This window comes from Epinephelus fuscoguttatus, linkage group LG9 (assembly GCF_011397635.1).
Source record: "Epinephelus fuscoguttatus linkage group LG9, E.fuscoguttatus.final_Chr_v1".
In the NCBI taxonomy this organism is placed as follows: domain Eukaryota; kingdom Metazoa; phylum Chordata; class Actinopteri; order Perciformes; family Serranidae; genus Epinephelus; species Epinephelus fuscoguttatus.
The window spans coordinates 23729098-23752266 of record NC_064760.1 but is presented as its reverse complement, the minus strand read 5'-3'; the positions used below and the strand labels follow the sequence as shown (position 1 = coordinate 23752266).

The window sequence follows — 23169 nt, the reverse complement described above, 5'->3', positions numbered from 1 at the left end:
CCCTTTTCTTTTAGCTGAATGTCCTGTATCTTCAAATTGCTGCGTGGCATTCTATGTCTTCCATACATGTGAACATATTTAGTAGACCGACTTAACTTTATGAGGAAGCCCCATTTCAACTTTTCTTTGAAATTCGGGAAGGGAAAGACCAGTTTGGAAACCATGCCCCCCTGCGGATACAAATAGCATTGCTATAAATAACAGCTGCTTGACAGGCTGCTGTGTTTTGATAATGAGGAGCTCTCAGTGATAGCACGTGATTCAACAAAATAACATCTACTCTCTCTATATATGTATATGTTTTTTCTCTATATATTTTCAACAGTCAAAATATGTTTTTTCCCTGAGTTATACCGCTTTTTATTGTCCTCTCAAACTTTTACGTTGAGAGCTGAGCTGATACTTGTCTGTCAGTGGAAGTGGAGTCACTGGAAAGTTTTCACTGTGTGTGTGAGAGCTGTGTGACAGAGCTGGTCCAGCCCTATCTCCCAGTGAGGGGGAAGGCCTCTGTTCCCTCTCCCCGCCCATGCCGAGAGCGAGGCGGAGGAGACAGAGCAGAGAGTTTCAGTGGAGGCAGAAAATACTTTGATTTTCGCTCTCGTTTTTTTTCTTAAAAGCCTGCCGTCATGATCACATCAAAACTTCCCGTCGCTCTACTTTTGAAACGGAAACCTCTACCATCACGACTGGCAGCCCCGTTTTAAAACTACTATGGATACATTACGGTGAAAGAAGACGTTGAAAACTTTCCCATTCTCCGCTCCTCGGAGCGCAGCACAATGGACTCCAGACAGAGGAAGCGCTCCGGAGGAGGGAGGCTGTGGAGGCTTTGCCTTTATCTAGCTGGCCTCTCCTGTGCGTCCGCTCAGCTCAGCTATTCCGTATCGGAGGAACTAAGCCCGGGCTCTGTCGTTGGGAATATCGCTAGAGATTTGAGTCTTTCTGCTCAGGGGATTGTTCAGAGAAGATTGCGGGTGGTCACGGAATCATCAACGCAGTATTTTGAGGTAAAGCAGGCGACCGGCGAATTGGTTATCAAACAAAAAATTGACAGGGAGCAACTGTGCGAATTAAGTTCAACATGTTCCCTACACCTTCAAGTACTTCTAGAGGCTCCTTTAGACATGCAACGAGTCGTGGTGGACATTCTGGATGTGAATGACAACGCACCGCAGTTTTCAACCCGCAACATTTCCCTGGAGATATCAGAGGCGGCTGCTCCTGGCACAAGGTTCCGCTTGGAGAGCGCACACGACCCAGACGTGGGTACAAACTCTTTACGCACTTACCATCTCGCAGCAAATGACTTTTTTACTTTAAATGTGGAAACTAAAAGTGATGGCAGCAAGTTTCCAGAGCTAGTGGTGGATAAAGCTCTGGACAGGGAGAAGCAGGCCTCATTCCGCCTGTTGCTCACTGCTGTAGATGGGGGTCAGCCTGAGAAATCTGGCTCGACACTTATGCTCATTAAAATTCTGGATGTAAATGACAATGCGCCCGTGTTTGACGAGCCGGTAAATAAGGTTAGGCTATTAGAAAATGTGGCACGGGGCACTTTAGTTACGAAATTGAACGCGACCGACGCGGATTCGGGTAACAACGGAGAAATATCTTTCCTGTTTAGTAAATACACACCGGAACGCGTTCTCAGCCTTTTCAGTGTGGATTCTAAAAGCGGGGAGATCCGTGTGAAAGGTGATGTTGACTATGAGAAAGCCACTGCATACCACATCACAGTGCAGGCCAGAGATGGTGGCTCTCCCGCCATGGAGGGCTCCTGTAACGTCATAGTGGACATCATTGACGTGAATGACAACGCACCAGAGGTGACACTGACATCACTGACCAGTCCTATCAGAGAGGACTCGGCACCAGAGACTGTGATAGCACTAATAAGTGCTCGGGACCTGGACTCTGGTGTGAATGGGGAGGTTACATTAACTGTGCAACCAGGTTTGCCATTCAAACTTCATTCAGCGTTTGGCATGCATTACAGCCTCACCACTGCTGGAAACCTGGACCGTGAGACTGTCCCAGAGTACACAGTGGTCATCAAGGCCACCGATGCTGGTTCCCCGCCCCTTTCATCACAAACCACCTTTGTGGTGAAGCTCTCTGATGTAAATGACAATCCCCCCACCTTCTCTCAGCCTTCATACTCCGTGGACATCCCAGAGAACAACGCTCCCAGTGCACCCATTGCTTCTGTTTCAGCCACTGACCCAGACCTTGGTGACAATGCTCGCATCTCCTACTCCATCCTTCCCAGCATGGTCCAGGACTCACCCATTTCTTCTTATGTCTACATTAACCCAGAGAGTGGCCAAATCTACAGCATGCGCTCTCTGGATCATGAACAGCTTAAAGCCTTCCGTATTGAGGTGCAGGCCCGGGATGCTGGGGTGCCCTCACGGACAGCCAATGTCACGGTGCATGTGTTTGTGATGGATGTGAATGACAATGTGCCAGCAGTTGTACACCCCGCCTACTCAAAAGACAAAGGATTACAGTTCACTGTGCCCCCATCTGCTGGCCCAGGGTACCTCATAAACAAACTTGTAGGGGTGGATGCAGATAGTGGGCATAATGCATGGTTGTTTTACTCCATTGCCCCTGGACCAAATGCTGGCATGTTCCGTATCGGGGCACACACTGGTGAGCTCCACACAGCCCGCAAGTGGGCAGAGGAGGAAAGTGGCTCAAATTATGACATTGTGGTTATCATTCAGGACAATGGTGACCCTCCTAAGTCCAGTACCGTTAACATTTCAGTAACTGTGGATGAGAAGGGAGCTGACGTAGGTGCTCCAGCAAGCCCTCGCCACACACCCATCAACCACCGTACTGGGATGCCGAACATCACTCTTTACCTCATCATCTCTTTAGCCAGTGTGTCAGCTGTCTCCTTTATCACCTTTGTCGTCCTCATGGTGTGCTGCCTAAGGCGCCGTGGCCTAGGGGTGGGAGACTCTGACTGCTGCTGCTACGGTCGCCACAGGTCCAGCCGTTACCATCAGAGGCCAAGCAAGGACCTGCACCTGCAGCTCAATACTGATGGACCCATACGCTATATGGAGGTTGTTGGAGGCCCCCAGGAACTGCACACACGCACCTACAGGCCCTGCTACTCCACCATATCCAGCAGGAGCGACTTTGTATTTATGAAGACACCCATGCTGAGTAGCAACAACACGCTCAGCACGACACTCAGCAGGAAGCACCTTATGAACTCAGCCAGTGAGGTGAGGGATTATGTGGGAGTGCAAGCAAGGCATTGCTGGGATATGCCATTGTGGTTAAAACCAGCACAGGTGTTTCAGTGTCTATAGTTGGGTCTGAGAAATGCATTAAGTATCTCAAGAAATGAATTCACATGCAGTTTTGATTTTGTAAAGGTCTGTCTATACAAGTAATGGGTTAAAACCATAGTTGTGATGCTTTAACTCTCTTAAACTCTTGACAGCAGAGTGCTAACCTAGATTTCCTCTGTCACATAGCTCTGCAGTATTTTTATCTGAAACCTGACTTGTTTTAGCAGGAGGATCCCTCTCTCTACATGGTGAAACCACTCTTACAGCTTTGTTGTCCTACTAGACAGGTTTGTGTAGAGTGAAAAACATCTAAATATTTAATCTGACCTGAGGCTATACGGTATCTCTGACCTTCAGTCAGAGGATTGGTTCTTTATGGATAAGAAAGGTACAGATAAGGAGAAAGTCAGGCAGAGAGAAGGTAGTTGAAGGAGAAATGTAGGAAGGAAAAGAGGGAAACATAAGCACTACCAACAGATGGAGAGGAGGAGACAGACAGATGAAAATATCCTGCAGTGTTGGCTCAGTGCAATGGCTGGGAGATAGAGGGGAACAGGATGACAGAGGGAGAGATGGGGGGTGAAGGAGAGGAAAAGGGCCAAGGAAAGAAAATGTTAAGAGGGGTGGGGTGGGAGGGAGTCAAAGAATAAAGCAGTAGCTGAAAAACAGGAATTCATGGGGTCAGTGGCCTGACCCCTGACTTCCTGTTGTCCTCTGAACTTTTGGTGATTGGTTCCAGGACACAGCATCACATGAGGGAGGCTGTTTTTACTGCGTGGGTTCAGCACAGACGTTTCTATTTTCCATTCTTAGATCCTTGGTCAGAAATGCCACTTTTTTCCATGTGTTCAGAGTGGGGTGTGAAGCAAAGCTAACCAGATAATAACCACATGCATAAGGCACAGACAACCCATTTAGTGTTTGGATGCAAAGGAAGCACTGTCAGAGATAGAAGATGGCCGACAGTGTTCTCAACAGAGTGAGTCACTTTTGGGGATGTAATGAGAAAAAGTTAACCCATTCATGCTTAGGGTTCATCCTCAACCATGTCATGTGTAATGTAGAGTTTGACTGAAGGTCATTATTCTTGATGTGGTATTTTTGGTGATGACTATTTCTTCTCCGCACAACATGATGTCTGTCCTTGTATCTGTTTAATATCCGAAAGATTCTCCTGTTTCTCATGAGTCTTACAGAGACACTCTCTGTGCTGAATTAGGTTGTCCTGAGGTCAGCAGGGTACCATCTGTCTCCCTGCTCTAGTGACACGTGTGCAACTAGGACAACAGAGGAAAAGAGACAGAGGGGTAGACAAAGAGAAAGGAAGGATGGCTTTTTATGCATGTGTGCCATAGCGACAGACGGCGTAGGCTATAATGGCTTTAGAGCTGCAGTCATCACTGGGTGTTTATATGCTTGCGTGTGAGGCTGTGTGTACACAGCGTCAGGCACGAGGAGCCTCCAGTCGTGTGTAATTTTAGCAGGACCCTGGGGCCTTAGTGACCAATTGTCAGTCAGTTCCCACTACCCCTCTTTGTATCCTCTATTCATTTGCAGTATGCTGTTTTGGTACTATTTTTAACCATGTGCTAACACAGAAGGTTTGGGGGAAACTTATATTGAAGATTCCTACAAGAAAATATTGGTGTTTATTTGCTTCCATGTAGCCTACAACATACAAATTATTGCACTGAAAGAGAAAAATTCCCATGATTGATTGAGCTTTCCAGCTCAGTGGACACAGGAGCATGCCATGTAATCCTGATGTCATGAGTTTGACTCACCCACTAAGTTGCCTTGTCTCTTCCATTGCTGCAGTTATTCCCCTCTCTGTACTAGCAAAATCCTAGATTTAAAGCAGAATCTCAGTGTTTCCATGACCATGTGTTATTTTTCAGTCGTTGAGTCTGTGGGAGTTTATAAGGGTTGGCACGTGCACTGAGTTAGGCCAAGTGTTTTGTAAATAAACTTATTTTTATGGATGATGAAGCTGCACATGTGACCAACCAGCTCATGCGGTCCAGAAAAAACTGTCCTCAAGGGGTTTGTAAGTGGAGTCATAGTGTTTGTTTAAGGGAGAGGAATATTAAAATCGAGCAACACAGGTGCTTTTCTCTTGTCCCAGTGCTCTGCTTTCCCTTATAATCAACTAACAGTGTAATGGATCCAGCATTTTAGTGGTTACACATGCTGTTTTCTATAGATTTGTAGATTCCTACTGGTGTAATCATTGCCTGTGTGCTGGAGGTTATATGGTGTGGCGTGTATGTGTGTGTACACTGAAGGTTATTAGAGCAACAGAACAAACACAACTTCCTCTATTCAGACAGAGCACCAGGTGCAGTTCAGCCACAGCTTTTTTTTAACACCAATACAATTTGTGTGCGTGTTAGGAAACTGAATCCTCCAAAAAGAGTACCCGATGGACCTGTGTGTGTGAAGGAAGTGTTTGCATGCACAGTATTTTTTCATCCTTGTCAGAGGGAAAGAAAGGGATGAGGTTACAGTGATTTTTTTGTTTTGTACACCTTGATAAACCTTTGTGTATCATCATGGCAGAGAAGTGGTTAAGCAGTAACACAGATTTTAAGCATGGTTCAGGTGCCCATGTGCTCATCAGTCCAGTTTATACCCCCTGATGCTCACATGATCTTGCGTGATGATTGTCCATCTCAATTCTTCGTATGATAGTACTCTGACAGACAGACTTTGTGTTGCTGTAGCTAAGGAACTCAGTCAGGTTGTAATTCACCTGAGGAGCCCTGAAAGCTCTTTGGTTCAACTCAAAGATGTAAGGGAAGCAGACTGACAGTATATAAAGCTTCCAAGCTTGTAGGAAAGTCTATCTGTTGGCTGAGACTTCAGGCCCGCAGAACTGTAATCCCTTCATCTCTCTCCATTGGCCTCGTCTCCCTGAGCAGTCTATCTGACCTTCTCTCTCTACTCCCTTTTTAAATTTAACTTGCACTGTGGAAAAAAAAATGTCTTGAGCGTTTTAGATATCCTCATCTCTTCGTTTTAAATGATTCACTCACTTCAGAGACTATGTAACAACAAATAACAAGCACATCTAAAGATGCTCATATAATTGGAGCTTAAGTCAATTAGATTTTGAGCCCTGCATGCCATTAAACCTGGCTTGAGATTTGTTTTCCCTGGCAACTGTTGTCTGAACACAACAGCTCTTAACAGTTTGCGGTTCGGTTGCGTGAAAGGATGAAGTCCCTCGGTTTAACTTTTGTCTTGAGCAGAAGAGATTTGCATTTGTGTGGCTATTACCTGTCTGCTTGTGATGGTTTAAGTTCAGCCAAGTTGTCCATAATGAAGCATGCAGGATTACAGTGTTTACCTTGAGATAGCAGCGGGGGCTGTATCCCAGCACAGTGACTGTTACCCTTCATTCCACTTGCCTGCAGTGGGATTAGACCTTGGAAATGACAAGCGTGTGTCTGTGAGTGTTTGTGTGGTGAGAGCGACTCACACAGCTGGAATGCTGGGCCTCTCTGTGGATGTTTGCCTCCACTCAGTGCTGATCTTTTTCGCTCTCGACCAAAGCTCAGACAGACTTTCGTGCCCACGCACATATACACATGTCTGAGTCCATTTTTAGACTCGCAACATCGACCAGGCTGTGCTCTGATGGAAGGATGAGAGTTCAGATATGCACTCTTCTTCTCATCCTCGTCCACTATGGTTTTATTTTGTAATAATGATAAGTGGGTTCTGGTGTTGCAGTTTCTTATGAGGACATAACAAATCAGACTTCTCTGCATCTGACCAAGAGGTACTGAAGTTCAATCCACTATCAGCTATTTTCACTCAACATTACATGGATTATAGGGTTGATTAATGATTGTATTATTGAACGAACACTGTTTGTTACTCAGTACTCCATTTTGTATCATTCACACTCCCTCTCACCCTTTGTAGTGTCCTTGATAGGTCCTTAGTAGATGAGACAATGTTCCACAGTCCCTCTTTCACTCCCCTATTTAAGTTGCTGTTGAGTTCTCTGTTATTCTCTTTCGTGAGGTGGCCATCACTGTTTGTCTGCATTGATACTGAACACTGTACCTCATTTCACTTATTTCGCTGGCTGTTCATTCAGTAAGTCACCATTCACTGGCACATTTGCTCCTCATTTACCTGCATTCTAATAGATGCTCCAGTCATGACTGTTCCTTTTGTGCAGGTATTTTCTCTTTCTGTTTTCTCTCCTGCTCTCTCACTTCTCTCCATCATTCCCTCGGGTAGAACAGCTCTTTTAATAATGCAGCACATCATCCTGCTGGCCTCTCTCTCCGGGGAGCTCTTGTGTCGATTAGGCGGCAGAATCTGGAGCCGAGCCAAGGGTCTATTCACCGCATCACTGCACAACAAGAGAGCCTGAGAGAGAGGGAAAGAGCTAGAGAGATGGAAAAGGCACGGTGGCATGGTCAGGGAGGTAGAGATGGACAAGAGTGCGGTGGTCTTGAAGACATTAATAGAGAGTAGAGGGACACATAGACATGAGAGAGGCTTTTATGGCTGCTGAGACGCCATCGTTACTTTATCTCCATGATGTCTTGGTATCAAAATAACAAACAGCTTTGTCTTCCAAGGACTCTCTCTGCCCTCTGCATCTATTAAAAGATTCTCATAAGAGCCCTGTAGTCACTTAGTTGGCAGGGAAGCTCATCTATCTATCCCTCAGAAAGTGTTGTGGGAGTGTCACAGTCCCTTTTAAAGGTCCTCTGGACATATTTTGGTTCATAACACTATTATACAGCTGATTTCTCAGTTAGCGATCCTGTTGTTCTCTTTTTGATATAATCTGCCTTTTGTTTTGTGAGTCCCATTTTATAAGCAGCGCCCCAGTTTGTGTGTTTGTTTGCTTGTGTGTGCGTGTGTTCCCCTGCAGCATTTTATGCTCCACGGCTTTTGGAACAACATGGATGCCTGAGCATACAGATATTTGTTTCCATCTGTAACCCTTTGTTGAGCCTCACCGAAAAACTGAAAAGGTTTTCTAAATCACAGATAGATACACACTGTCACGCACAGATCTGTACGCCACAAGGAAACATCTCTTTAAACAAAAGATACACCTCATATTCCCCTTGCTGTTGTTGACATGAAACATGCAGTTCATGTTGCATCTTCTGTTCTCTTCACAGCAAAAGCCCCCCAACAATGACTGGCGCTTCACACAGGGACAGAGACCTGGACCTAGCGGGTGAGTACACTGACATGCACTCACTCATACACACACACACACACACACACAGTGCTAAAATACCCAGTAATGTCAAGGACATGTTGTTGTGCTGCACAGGGCAGACTTATCTTAAGGACAGAGGGAGTGGTGAAGAATGAGGAATAAAAGAATAGGGGGATGGTAGTGAATGCTGAGATGCTGATTATAAAGCACTGATGACATCAAAGTCACGATGTAACCATCTGAATCTGGCTTTGAATTACACTGCAGTGATGATTTTATTGCATGATCCTGCTCAGTGAATTCAGATTGTTAATTTAAACTCCTGACTGAGCATCTCTGCCTGGTTTCAGGCTGCTTTATAAAATGGCTGCCGCAGCTTTCACTCCCCCTCCCCCTCCCCTCCCATTCCTCTCCTCTCTGCGCTCTCTGAGCCTGTGCACCATCACTCAGTACTACTGATGAGGGACGGTGACCAGAGCTAGTGGGGGGATGGGATAGTGTATGTATCCTTCTTGCGCTCTCTTCAGTATCTGCTGTCTTAGAGGTTGTACTGACTTGACATTACATTTTTGACACCATCACTGTTAAATCACAGTAGATGACTTGTGACTCTCTATATCAGTTGTGTGTTTTTGTGAGTGTGTGTGTCGATGCTTGATTGCTATTCGCACATATTGTGAGTGCTAAAATGGAGTGTGTGCAGCAACAGTTTTCACAACAATGATTGCACAACACATTCAGTGAGTCAAGGCTTTTTCCCTGAAACATACCAGCTGGGGCAAAACGCTCTGTTGAGCCAAGTCAGGAAAATGTGAGACACACACATGCACACACAGACCACTGTCGTTATAGAATACCACTGGGGTTATGGGTACATTGGACGTAGTTCATGTTAGTGGTAGAGAAAAAGAAAACTAACTTCCAATCTCTGGTATTTTAAATGGATATTACAGACTCAACATATTTTCCACTGAAATCTAGAGCACAATATCTCAGCATTTTCCTTGTTCCTTACACAAAATCCAGCCTTCAGTCAAATACACGATGATTCTCTAAGACTGTATAACTTGTTGTGTTTCTAGTCCCCACATGCCATACGGTACACACATACGATGGACGCCGAAGAGTGGGACAAGGTACTAATTTAGACGTAGAAACTACATGGTGACTCTCTGTCCTTAGGAGCTGATCAGTGCTCAGTTTTGTCGCATCACTGGTCGGTGAAAAAGAGGGACCTGATCAGTTGGTAAGGGCAGAGAATGGCTAAAATATTTTAGGTAGTGCACTGCAGTTGAGTGCTGTGCTGTGTGTAGATGTACCTAACCCATAGCTTCTGTTAGTCTCCCTAAAAGTTTGATGGGGTTTGTTGATCGATGTGCATAGGCCACAATGCCTGCTGTGGCGTAGAAAGGACTGTGACACTTTTGAGTTTGCGTGCAGTGTTTTGTAGATTTGTTTATGCCTTGTATGTGTGCCATACATATAGTCATTATACTCTGAGAGCTCTTGTTCTCTCTCCTTCTCGAAGACTGGCTTACCATACAATGTTGCCTTTGATGTATGTCTGTGATGGTTGTAGCTCAACATCACCACATGTGGCTTTTTCATGTGATTTACCAACTTGACGACAACAACAAAGAGACAATGCAGACAGCTGTCTCTTGATTGATTCCTGCAAAATACCGGTTAGAGGTTAAAAAGTTCCTCAGTGAAGTAAACAGCACATAAAACTCTTGAGGTCAGATGTCATCATGTACACCATGTGACTGGCTGAATTGGCTTGAATTAAATTTGGTGCTGAAGTCTTGAAAGTTCACTGCAAAACCACAAGGAGAGCCATGTTCAGAGATAAAACGTGTCGTGTGAGGTTGCAGAGGAAAAACGATAGCCCTGTCTGGCCAACCAAGGACATCCCTCTGGACCACAGTTCACAATCTTGCCCACAGGAAGTGATAATCCTGACCACAGGAAGCGCTTAACACAACCACAGGATGTGATAAGTACGGAGAGATGCTAATTTAGCGCAAATGAAGCATTCCCTTTTATCTTAAGTGATGTGAAGAGGCACAAAATGGCTGCCCTGGCTTTACTGACTGTGCTCTTACCCAGCCTGTTTCTCATTGGATGCCTGGCACAGACCATTCGTGTTTCTCTCCCTTGGTCTCTCTCTGGCACCGAACTGAAAACCACTTCACAGTTTTGGCAGTGAGATCTGGCAACCTGCTCTTAAACAAATCCCTGTTTTTATGTTAGAATTCCTCTTTCACTTTTTCCCTTGTGTCCTTTACTTCCTCCTAATTCTCTGGAGCAGACCAATTTGTCTCAGAGTTTTTTGTCGTTGGTTTTAAATAGAAAAGAGTGTTCCTCCATATACCCCATGTATTTAACACACTATCTATTTACATGCAGTCCTGTTTTCCTCATTACTGCAGCCTATATTTGTCAGAAAGTAGGACCCAGGAATCAAAGTGTCATTTACTGTCCTCTTTGGGGCTGTATGCTCCACCAGAAGCTTTTACCCATGTCCCTGTGGGGTAATGATCCTTCAGTAAATGCCCTCAGGTGGTTTGTTATTACCCAAAACAGTCTATAACCAATGTAGTCATCACAGAGACACAGAATTGAGGAGGTTGAGAGATTAGTTAAAGCCATATGTATTGTTTTGCTCTGTAACAGCTTTAAAAGCAGCATCCATGGTGGTTATATAGGATTTTGTGTAATTTCTGCTGGTCTTCTAATTAAGCGAAGTGACATTATCAGCTCTTTTTTTGACACAGTGTACCAGTATTATGAAGATAACATACTGCAGTGACGTGGCCAATCAAAACCGCCAACTAAAATCCAAAGATGGAGGTTTATTAGCACTTTGGGAACAGCAGCAGAGCCAGGATTAAAGCTTTGTGACCCAGTTGTCAGCTGTAGAGCTTGTGTTGGTGTGTCACAAGTGTGGGAATGGAAATAAGTAGGTGAGCATAATAGATCGCAGGTCTGCTTTCTCCTTTGTTGCCCCCTCATGCAAATTGCAGCCTTTAAATAAACAAGCCTTTGAAGGTGAAGTTTGCCCAGATGGAAATGTTCAGTGCTCACCGAGAGCTGCGTGTGTGACTCTGCAGACAGCTATTTCCTTTAAAGGGGGTATCATTAAATATTTAATCAGATTTACTAGACGGCGCAGTGTTCATGGTCATACCGGAGTGAGAGTGAACGTTGCAAAATGTTTACTGTGTGTGAGTGCGCGAACACGCTTGCTACTGTGTGCAGACAGGCAGGAGTGTGTTTAAGAGTGCGTGTTTGTTTGAGACACACCCTGTTTTGTAAAGTATACATCCTCCTTGTTATCCTCGCTGAATTCCCCTCAGGCTGTCTACTTCGCCATCAGCTGCTTTGCCTCTACATCATAAACCACCAACTGTCAAACCAGCGAGCTACACATACACACACACACATTGGAGAGGACGAACCAACAGTTATTTACAGTTGTTCTTTATTCGTTTTCACCACAGGGCAACTGGAGGACCTGAGGTTGCCATGGGAACTGGCCCCTGGCCACAGCCCCCAACTGAGGCTGAGCAGCTCCAAGCCCTGATGGCTGCAGCTAACGGTGAGTCCTGTACCTCCTCACTGTCTTGTTCCTCTTTTCTATCAGTTCATCTTCTCTTTTCCAAACCATTTTTTTCTATTCATAAGCTCAGCAAGGGTGTGTGGGTGGAGGTGGTTTATTTAGTTTCCTGTTTAATTGGAGGGCAAGTAGCCAGATTTGCTCATTTGATAACTCTCTGTGTCCACATTGATGTTTCCAAGTTGTAGTTGTGTCCCAATAGTTACCCAGATGACATTTAGACAGTGGACGTAACTACCTGCAGTCCCTCAGATGAACAGTGTGGCTGACGTGTTGAATTCAACAACATGACGGAGATGCATGTTTCCACTGTACACACTAATCATGCGCAGTGTTTTATCATAAGCAGAAGGCTATGGAGCTACGTGAAAAGTTATGAAATATACAACCTTTAGGCTCATACAGAATTAAAGATTCCAATATTGCGCAACATGTCCTCCTTCCACTGCCCTATTCCTCTGCTCCTGCAGTGCCTGCATAACTGAGGACACACACACACAGTGATTCATCTTTGGGCTTTTACCGTGGAAGCCTCGCTAATAAGATGGAAAAACACACAGAAAATTGGCCTTGAAAACAGGCTGAGCAACACCGAATATAGTGACAGTCAAATATAAAATACCCAGAAATGATGAAGGGACAAACTTGACATGATTTATTGCCAGATAGACTCAAGTCATTGTTTCCACTGTTATTTAAACCATCACATCTTCCTCCCTCTACACACACACAATCACACCCTCCCCCTTCTTGGACACTGCACCGGACGTGGTGTGGAATTTTTCCATTGACGTGAACAGAGAGGAGAGAGAAAAAGCTCTGTCTTGGGCATAGCGGCAACCTGCATGTCAGCACAAAGTTAGACAGAATGAACAGTTAGTGACATCACGAAGGAAGGACCATCAGTGCATGTGATAAATACTGAAGGTCATCTCTCCTCTACTTACTGTCAACGTGTTGGTGAAGCACAACACAGCAGCAGTTCTGCAGTCAATTAACAAAGCACTGTGGAAGAACAGAAAGATTGTTAGATTATGTTTTTTAGTTACTGCTTTGACTGTTTGGAGGCTAGTTAGCATGACGGCTTGTGTGTGCATATGTGTGTTTACATAGGCTGAGAGGAACTACAGGATGGGGGAGGGAGCGTTTGTGTCTCTGGCTCTGCAATGCAGGGGCTGTGGGAGAATTATGAGCTGAGCAGCTACGTCATGCACGCGTGCACGCTCGGGGCATGCGTGATAGAAAACCAGAAACACAGAGGAGTGTGCAGGGGAGATGGTTTCATCATCTCTGTTAAGGAAAAAAAAAGTCATCTGCACACAATCAACCACTGTGTAATAATAACACCTCTGCTGCCTCTTTTGTTCATATTTTTTCTCTCCACGACACTTTTTAGTCAAGCTCACTGCAGCCTCGTGTTTTCTCTGGGCAGGGAATCTCATTAAATTCACTCCTTTAATGTAACACTGTCACACTAAAACTTCCAAATTCTTGTTTTCTAACAAGTTTCATCCCTCTGTCCTCTCTCCCCCTCTCCCTCCTCACCCCTTATTCCCCCACTCTGTCTCTCTTCCCCCCAGAAGTGAGCGAGGCTACGGCCACCCTGGGACCAGGCACCATGGGCCTGAGCACCCGCTACAGCCCTCAGTTCACCCTGCAGCACGTGCCCGACTATCGCCAGAATGTCTACATCCCTGGCAGCACGGCCACCCTCACCTCCAACCCCCAGCAGCAGCAGGCCACGGCCCAGCAGGCCTCCCAGCAGGCACTGCCCCCACCTCAGGCCTCAGCCCAGCCTGAGCCCCCCAAGGCCGCCCAGACCCCTGCCTCCAAGAAGAAGTCCACCAAGAAGGAGAAGAAGTAGAGCTGGACGGAGAGAGGTGGAGGCATGATGAACCCGGCCTGATCTGATGAGAAATTCAACCCCCCACACCCCCCCCATTAGGTATCTTACTGCTCTGCTGTCACTCATGTTAGCCACGGTCTAAACAATGACAGCCAATCACTTTTGACCACATGGACGTTGGATGGATGTTGATGGTTCTTTGGAAGTGTCTTGAATGTGCTGAAGGCCGTTGTTGGTGTTGATAACCCGTGCTGTGCTCAAGGTCTAGTATTGCTCACATAATCTTTGTCGGTAGATAATTTTGGCAGGGTATGGGGGGTTATTGTGATTTTTTTTAAAAAAATTTTTATTTTGGCAAAATCAAAGAACTTGGACAAAGAGATTCAGTGTAAGGAACCTTGCTGGGACGACAAGGCTATACGCAGTGATGTATTCAGAGATGAAATGTTAATGTCTTTCATGTTGGATTTATTGTGCTCTTTCCCTGAGACGGAAAGTCAGCTGTTGTAAAGTAAGCTAGCTGCCATCCATTAGATTCCTATAGGGCCAGCCTTGCAGGGTCTTAAAGCAAAAGTCCTGTGGATATAAGGCTGCTGTTTGACAGGTATTACAAACTCTTCTGCATGCTCTTTAAGGTTCAAACCACATATACTAGTTTAGAGTTGCAAACTATGCATTGCAAAAGCAAAGAGGAGGACATCCTGAATCTGTTATCCTCCCTCCAATCGCAGGTCAATATAATGCACATGTAGCATTTACTTGACACAAAAATGAAAATTACTTTTGTAATCATAGTTTAAAAAAAAAAAAGAAAGAAAGATTTTAATCTCCTGATATTTTTTATGACCTGAGCATGCACCCAGAGGAAGGGCTGGCAGAGGGTGGGGGTGGCACGGCGTTGTGTGTCATGGAGTCACGAGCCATGCTGTCCATGCAGGTGGTATAGCAGCAGGGACTGGCTTCTTGTATAACACCTCCAGATGGGCTCAGACACGTCCTGCTGCCCTGCACCCTCTACCCTCCCCTCCTCACACCCAGCTCGTGTCCTCCCCTCACTCACTACCCCACGTTGAGAGCCAAACTAAGAGAAATGCACTGTTCGTATTCTGAAGATGAGATGATGTAGGGGTAGTAATCACTTCGGTCTTTAGGGAAACGCATACACGTGGTAAACTTAAGTGCTTAGGAGACACTCTGCAGGCCTCTAGGGTCTCGGCAGAGTATTACCCCTCACTATCCTGAAGTGTTGGAGAAACCTGATGTGACACATAACATGTTTTTTTTCTTTTGGGAGATAATGATTCGATAGCATAGAGGAATTGTTTGTATAAGATATGAAGTCTTTACTTTGCCATCCATCTGTCTGTCCGGCCTCTGGCCAGATACAACTGCATGAGAAAAGGCAGCTTGCAGGCTGGGTCAGGGGGAGCGGAGGGAATGTGGTGAGAGGTGCAAAGACTGAGGTGGCACCTTTACATTGACCAGGGGGTGGTGAACAGCCTTGGCTCTACCCACTGAATGTACAGAGGAACCACTGTTGACCTGCTCACCCCTTAAACTTACTCTAATGCACTGACCCAGGTTGAGGTCAACAGAGCCAAGCACAGCTGTCCCTGTTGGTGAGGAGATACCACTCAACAGCCCTGTCAAATATCCCTCCTCCATTGACATCAATGGGAAACCTTAGCCTCTCTACCGCTCACCTCTCCCCTCCACTTCCTGGTCCTGTGAGGCTCTTCCCCACTGTAAATACACACAAGTCCTGTCGATGGTATGAGCCAGTTGTTTGTATAGTAGGGACCACGTCCAACATTTTCAAAATAAAAGTCCCTCTCCACAAGGCGTGGCTTACTACTGGAATGTGTTGCATTTTGTTTTTCAAGAAAAATAAGAAAACCACAGTTTGAAAAAAAAAGAATCAATAATGAATAAAAATCTGAGATGTTCTTCAACAGTTTGTGTTGCAATGTAGTAACTAAGCACCATGGAAGCCAACTAACTCTTCAGTGTAAATAAACGAATTAAAGACAACTTTAGATAAGTAAACAAAGTGACACACGTAGACTAGTTAACTTGTGATATGTGTTGCGCATATTTTTGTGTTCATTTTCTCTCTACTATCTTTTATCACCCTGTAAAGAAACAAAACGAAAAAAAAATATGGAAATGTTTCTATCCTTCTGTAACCTCTTAATGTTCTTTTGCGGTGATTTTATCTTGTGCATTTGTGAAAGAATGCCTCTCATTCTCTTTCTGTCCATATGAACAAATGATTATAAATATTATATATGTGTAAGTCCGTCCGCTGCTGAATTAATACTACTCTATCCTGCTGTATTATCTTTCTTATCAAATGCTTAGCCCCCACGCTATATCCCTGTGTTACTCTTATTTTTATGCTAATATTTATATTGCTGTTTTATTTTCTCTTGAACACTGACATTTCAAATAAAAAGATTCTGAAATCATTAAAAAAATATATTTGTCTGTGTGGCTTGTTTTATGCTAATATGTCTAATTCTCCCCACAGGCTATAGTGTGAGTTAACTTAAAGCATGATTTACATTGCTAATACTATTAATTCATGAAACTCACCACAGGAATACTCACCAGTGCTGTATGATGCAGTGTGCTGTGCATTAAAACTCTTCCTTGGGCTTTTTGTCTGTGTGACCCACATTCAGCCTGACTGCAGCACTCTTACTCTTATACTACACTTTTTTTTTAATGAGATACTAGGATTTCTTTTTATATGACGTACTATATTTTAACTTTTAGAAACCATTTACAATTCATCACATCCTATGACTTTTGATTTTGTTGTATGACACACTATACTATGACTTTTTTAATCACATTTTTTTGAAACACTACTTTTTTATCACTTTAGTGTGACATGAATACATTTTATCACATTTCTGTGGCATACTAAACCATGACATTTTCGAATCACATTTTGATGACATACTATACTATGACTTTTTTATGATGTTTTGGACATCATACTATACTATGACTTTTTATGATATTTTGGACGACATACTATACTATGACTTTTTTATGATATTTTGGACGACATACTATACTATGACTTTTTATGATATTTCGGACGACATACGATTCTATGACTTTTTTATGATATTTCGGACGTCATACTATACTATTACGTTTTTATGATATTTTGGACGTCATACTATACGATGACTTTTTTATGACATTTTGGACGTCATACTATATTGTGACTTTTTTATGACATTTTGGACGTCATACTATATTGTGTCATCTTTATGATATTTTATAAATACCCCCATCCAGTGCCTCAGTCTTTCTAAAAGAACGCCATGATCAATTGTGTCAATGGCCGCACTACGTCCAACAGCACAAGGACTTAGCACATGTCAGCATCAGCATTCAATAAGAGGTCATTAGTGACTTTTGCGAGGGCTGTCTCAGTGCTCTCATACTGACAGAAACCAGATTGAAACTTATCAAATATGCTGTTGTTACAATTTTTTCTAGAATCTTAGAGATGAAGGGCAGTTTAGATATTGGGCAAATGCAGAAAATAAATTAATGGTGACAAGACTATAAGAGTACATGTATGTCTATACCCATACAGCTCACAGCACTTAGCTGATAATATTATAGCCACATGTTCTTTAGCTTTCCTCTCACAGTTCCTGGGGCCACTTGAAGGAACATGGCAGCCTGCTCCAGCTCTCTGTGCCTTTCACAAGGTCTTACACAATAACATAGTCCCTATAAATAGCCCATGGGACGTCACTAAGCAAAACAAAAGGAGCAGGCTTAACTCACTGCTGCAGATGTTGGGGGTTGGAAGGAGGGACTGAGGAGCTGGAGGGATGCAGATGATGTGACTGTTGTTCATGAATCAGCAGTGACATCTATTCTACTGCAGCTAATGCCAATTGTCTGAGTTATGGCCACTGCTTGAAGATTACACCAAGACCATTAGCTATGAAAAAAAAAAAAAAATTTCATTGATTAAAGGTTCCACATCTGCTAGTTTTCAAATACAAATAAATTTTTCTGAATAAACATTCTTTCTTTTACATTACATAAAATCATTTTAACTCAACAATCCATTTCATTCACACAGCAGCATTCCAACATCAAACCCTGCAAGCTCACATCTCCAAAATGGCCGACTCCTCTCACCCTTCTCTCATTGTGTTATGTGGTTGCCACGGCAACTGTCAACCCCAGCCGCTGGATGCTTTTCTCTGTTCCCCACATCTTCATTACAGATCTATGTAGTGACCATTATTGGCTCCGCTCGGGGCCTGGCTGAGCTGAATGACCTGCAGGAAGACAAACATATTCAGCCATTAGTCAAACCTGGCAACTCCAAGACAGACATATGCGGGAAACATGGCAGAGCCGGGCGGAGAATATCCCACACACAGACACAAGCGGATGAGTCAGAGGTAATAACGTACTGTGGGTTGGTCCCGGTTTGAATCACTGGAGATCTGCACAGTATGAGCCTCCATTTGACAGGACAACAATCAAAGGAAATTGTACACATGAGGACAATATGCATATATTATTAGGCTTTACAATAGCTTTAGAGTTACTTTGTCAGCTGATGTTTGTGATCCTGTGACTCACAGAGACTCCTGCTGTCCTCACTGTCCCCATGTGTCATCCATTTCCTGGAGGGGAGACCCAGCAGAATGGTGAGATTGTTCTTTTACTGCCCCTTTTATGCCCCCCACCCTATCTCGCTTAATTAAGCACATTCCTACTGATTATACACACACAGAGATATACACAATAGAGTGACACACACACACACAGACACACAGGCAAAAAACTTCAAACCAGTGATGTATAGCAGAGTTGTCAAAAGAGTGGAAGCAGTAGCAGACTGGAACTTGACAATGAACTGCCTGTGAGCGATAATAACATTAGTCAGACGGCCTGGGTTTTAGAGAGAATAACAGGCATCGTCACATCCTGAATGTGACACATGTACATGCGATCAGGCACACTTATACACTGTGGTCAGTCAGTGATTTAATAAAAAAGACAGACTTGTAAAGTTCTTGTAAAGCAAATTTCTTGAATCGTCTCGTAATTGAATTTATTCTATTTAGTCTTGTTTCTAATCCTAATATTGGAGCAGAAAGTAGAGCATTTCCTCTCTCACAGTGTGTTCGCTGCCAGGCAGGACCAGCAAGAGGAAGCAAGGATCTCATTTCAGGCTGTGGAGGATCACATCTGATCCATGTAAGGCCAGACCAGGATGTGACGTGGCGGCTGCTTGTGGCGGGACAGGAAGTGAGTTTCCGTGCCTCTTTTATTAATTTTTCTCTCTCTGAGTAGTCCAGCTAAAGGAAAGAACCCTCCCCCTCATCCTCCCCCTTCTGACTTCCTCTCTTCTTCCTCCCCTGCCCCCCTCCTACCTCCCTTCCTGCAGCTGTCTCCGCAGCGTGTTGGGTCACCACATGTTGGAGGACAGAGCACTGCTCTGTGGATACGCACACTGGAAGCACAGCAAGGATAAAGACCAGATTAATCTGGACTTTGCCGCGGAATAACTCCAGGATGATATGTATATTATTCACAGTGCCACAGTCAAATACGGTCTAAATCCCAGTGACACACTTAGTGGAGATTACATCTGAAAGTTTCATAGACCTAGAAAAAGACAGCAGTGGGTTAATGTGATTTCTTCTCATGCAGTGCAGAGGCAGAGGCAGAGAGACTGGATTGATGTTCCTTATAAAAAATTAACAGGGAGAGAAAGGAATGGGATCTTTTTTTTCTGTCGGCACACTTTGCCAGCTCCAAAAATACACCCCGACTGTCCTGCACGACAACAACTATCGAGTAATATCCACTGATTGGTGGAGTATAAAATGCACTGTCTTACACTTTTAATTATCCACTCCACGCTCTGCCAAACACACTATATTTAACACATTTCTTAGACGATTTCCAAAAAGCCTAATTTATTATTTCAGCTGAGAGGAATGTGCCCATCAGGCAGACTTAACAGGGAGTTCAGTGGTCTTTGGCTGAAAGAAGAGGAGGAGGCCATTGAGCAGGAGCATTGGAGCACTGGAGCCTGAACGTTGCTAAGGCTAACAGTACCCTGATTTAAAGAGACACAGTAATGTGCTGGCTGCTGGCTCGACTAAATCACAGAGATGGAGCTGTAGCAATGTGGAAGAAAAACACAATGCTCCCTTTCAAAGCAGCAAACCCTTTTTCTCTTCATCTGAAAAGCCCCCTCTTTCTCTCTCCGTCTCTCCCCTCGTCTCTGCCAAGAGCTCTCGCGCCTGTTTTCTCAGCTGGGAGGATGGAAATCAGACAGGGGGGGGAGACTGGGAGACAGGAATGAAGGGGGGAGAGACAGACTGAGGGATAGTGAGAGCTGAATTTAGGGTGACACAAGCAGGGTTAATTGGCTCTTTATAATCTTGCTGCAGCAAGGTTGGGGGGAGAAAAGATGAGAGGGAGAAGTGTCCTCATGCTTGCGTCAGGTGTCACTTCACTAGGTTACAAGTCAAGGGTCAAGTGTGCAAAACAGAGCATGTGATGTGCTCACAGGTGATGGGCAGAAAACATGAAATGAAGAGCAAATCCAATGGACTTTGATTTGGTTTCCATTCGCTTGCCAAGATAGAACAATGTGTGTGTTTTGAGGAGATCAAAAGCTTCCATCTGGTGCAATGTGGTTTGAGGGCATCTCCTGCCCCCACCCCGATCGCCTCTACACTGTCTGTAACACACACACACACACACACACACACACACACACACACACACACTGTGTATATGTGTGTGTACACATATACACAAGCTACACTCAACCATAACCCCAAACCTTCTTTACAAGCCGTACACCCCATAAGCACCCCCCTCCCCACCAATCCAGCACTCACACATGCAGCTACCACACCCCCAGCACAGACAGTGCAGAGTATCTAATCCATTTCCTCCACCACTGTAGTTGTCATGGAAACGCAAAATTCCCCATCTGAGTGACGAGAGAGGGAATGGAGCGAGGAGGGAGCGTGGTGGGAAGCAGAGAATTGGATATGTAAGGATGCAACAAAGAAGCCACTAAGCTAAAAATTCCTTTTCTGATTTCTTACTTTACAACTGTTCCTCCAGCACTGCCGTTACAAAGGTGTGTGTGTGTCTACATGTTGGCACCACTGTATATGAGGGTGCTTTCCTGCATGTATGAGATTTTGCACATGCCAAGATATTAGTTGGGGAAGTGAGTGTGTGCTCTATTTGTGTGTGTGTGTGTGTGTGCGCGCTCTCAGAGGTCGGACACGCTGTGAATGTGCAGCGCCTCAGACATGCAGACTCTGACACAGAGGCATGTCGACAACTCAGCGCCATGGCGACAGGTGTTGCCGCGGAAATGGTGCAGCTGCTGCATGGATATTTCAGGCTAATAAGCGTGCACCATCAAGCTCCTCTCGTCTCCCCTTCCCCTCCCCACCACTCTTCCCCTCTCTGTTCCCTGAACCAACACACCCCTGCCTGATACTGATGGCAGGAATGCAAACTCTGAGGGGAGTCCATCTTGAACATACAACTGTGTGTTTACACTGTGGTATTACATATTCAGCTGGCTGTTTGATATTATGAACCAGGTGCAGAGGCTGGGATAATGAAGTTTTTTTTAAATAAAAGCAAGGTAATGACAAACACATAGTAAGACTTGTAATTCCAGAAACACATTTTAGACTGTGCAGCTATCAGATCAATGCACTTTTAATCACCTTAAACTTGATTTAATATCATAAAGAAACTACGACATTTTTGGAAATACACTAATTTCCAAATACACTTATTTATGAGTTATACCCCCATAATGTGATTAAAGGGAAACTTCTGTAGTTTTCATCCTTGTCCCTGTTTTCTCATGTTTTTATGTCTATGTGCCCAGTGGAGACAGCAAGTTTTGAAACTGGTCCACTAAAGAGGAAGATGAGCTGCAATGTAATCCTCACCGTCAGTGTACATCCACTGAAAGTGCATGTTTTGTCTGTGTGTTTAATGTTTACACATGGACTGTCAACTGTCAATGTAGTGCTGACACTATGCAGAGTCGAACCGGAAAGAACGAGCTGACTGTTGCCTTCCTGATCTGACGGCTGTCACTCAGAGTAGGCCCACATTCCTTACCTTTTGCTTGGCAGCCGAACGCTCACTCTCCGGAAATATATGTATGAGCAGCCAAGCCCTGAAAGCCCTAACAAATTTTATCCCGAAGTAATAGTATCAAGTACTCAGCATTGTGTTTCCTGTGACATAAGTCCGTTCTCAGAACATGTTTTTATCGTCTGTACCCAGGAAACATACAGAGTTTGGCAAGTGTGTATTTACGTATACAGCTCCTTATATGTGGAATCTTCTGCAGAAGGACTTAAAGTTGCGCTCATTGGTGCCTCTCAGCCATTTCAAATTGTACACAATTTGCCTTATGTTTGATCCAGTCCATTTACTATTGTTTTCCTGCAACAACTCATCTCATGAGACTTCAGAATGAGACCTCTCCTTGAGTGAAACTAGGTTAGACACGGAGCCTGTCAGTGGCAAAAACACACATGTTTAGTGGATGTACATTGTACAGTGATCTTGGATTACGTTGCAGCGAGTTTCATGGCTTCCAGCTGTAGAACACTCACTCGGTGCTGGACCAATTTAAAGAAAATTTGTTCCCATTAGTCACTTAGATATAAAAACATGGGGGGGAAGGGTCGAGGTTGAAAAACACCCAAGTTTCCCCTCAAGCATGGAGCTGGAACCAGGAGGAGATTAGCCTAGCTTAGCTTAAAGACTGAAAGCAGGAGGAAACAGCTCTCCAGCTTCTGTTCAAAGTTCAAAAAAAAAAAAAAAAACCCCTACTAACACCTCTAAAGCCCTCTTATACTATCTGTTAAGTCTGTACATAAACAGAAATGTACAAACTACAAGTTGTGATTTAGGGAGTTGTGGTATAACAGTTTCTTGGAGGACAGTTGCTTGGCAACCTCATAGTGACAATATTTATATGAAAAAACAAAGATATGACTGAGAATTACAATTCTGCAGTCATTGAAAAGGTCCTTAATGAAAGACAATAAACAAATGCTTTTTAAAAAGTTTGAATAGTGTATCAGCCACCATCCATTCAAACACACCCTAAGAGGCTAAAAAGAGT

General features: G+C 44.2%; 1 protein-coding gene and 1 long non-coding RNA gene across 17 annotated transcripts in view; one reads left to right on the top strand and one right to left on the bottom strand.

Moving 5' to 3' along the window:
• LOC125894246 (protocadherin gamma-C5-like) overlaps positions 1 to 15006 on the top strand; it is a 143154-nt gene extending 128148 nt beyond the window's left edge. For 10 of the 16 annotated variants that reach the window (XM_049585538.1, XM_049585537.1, XM_049585540.1 and 7 more), the window contains 3 exons: positions 8468 to 8526; positions 12015 to 12112; positions 13711 to 15006. In XM_049585538.1, the coding sequence (XP_049441495.1) occupies positions 8468 to 8526; positions 12015 to 12112; positions 13711 to 13994 (441 nt within the window). In that variant the 3' untranslated portion in view covers positions 13995 to 15006. The other 6 variants (XM_049585543.1, XM_049585544.1, XM_049585542.1 and 3 more) reach the window with 4 other exon arrangements.
• Positions 12123 to 18229, bottom strand: LOC125894259 (uncharacterized). The gene is made up of 3 exons (XR_007450048.1): positions 18156 to 18229; positions 13078 to 13135; positions 12123 to 12971 (listed from the first exon to the last, which is right to left on the bottom strand). It is a non-coding gene; the product is annotated as an uncharacterized LOC125894259 (long non-coding RNA).
• Between the last annotated feature and the right edge of the window lie 4940 nt (positions 18230 to 23169).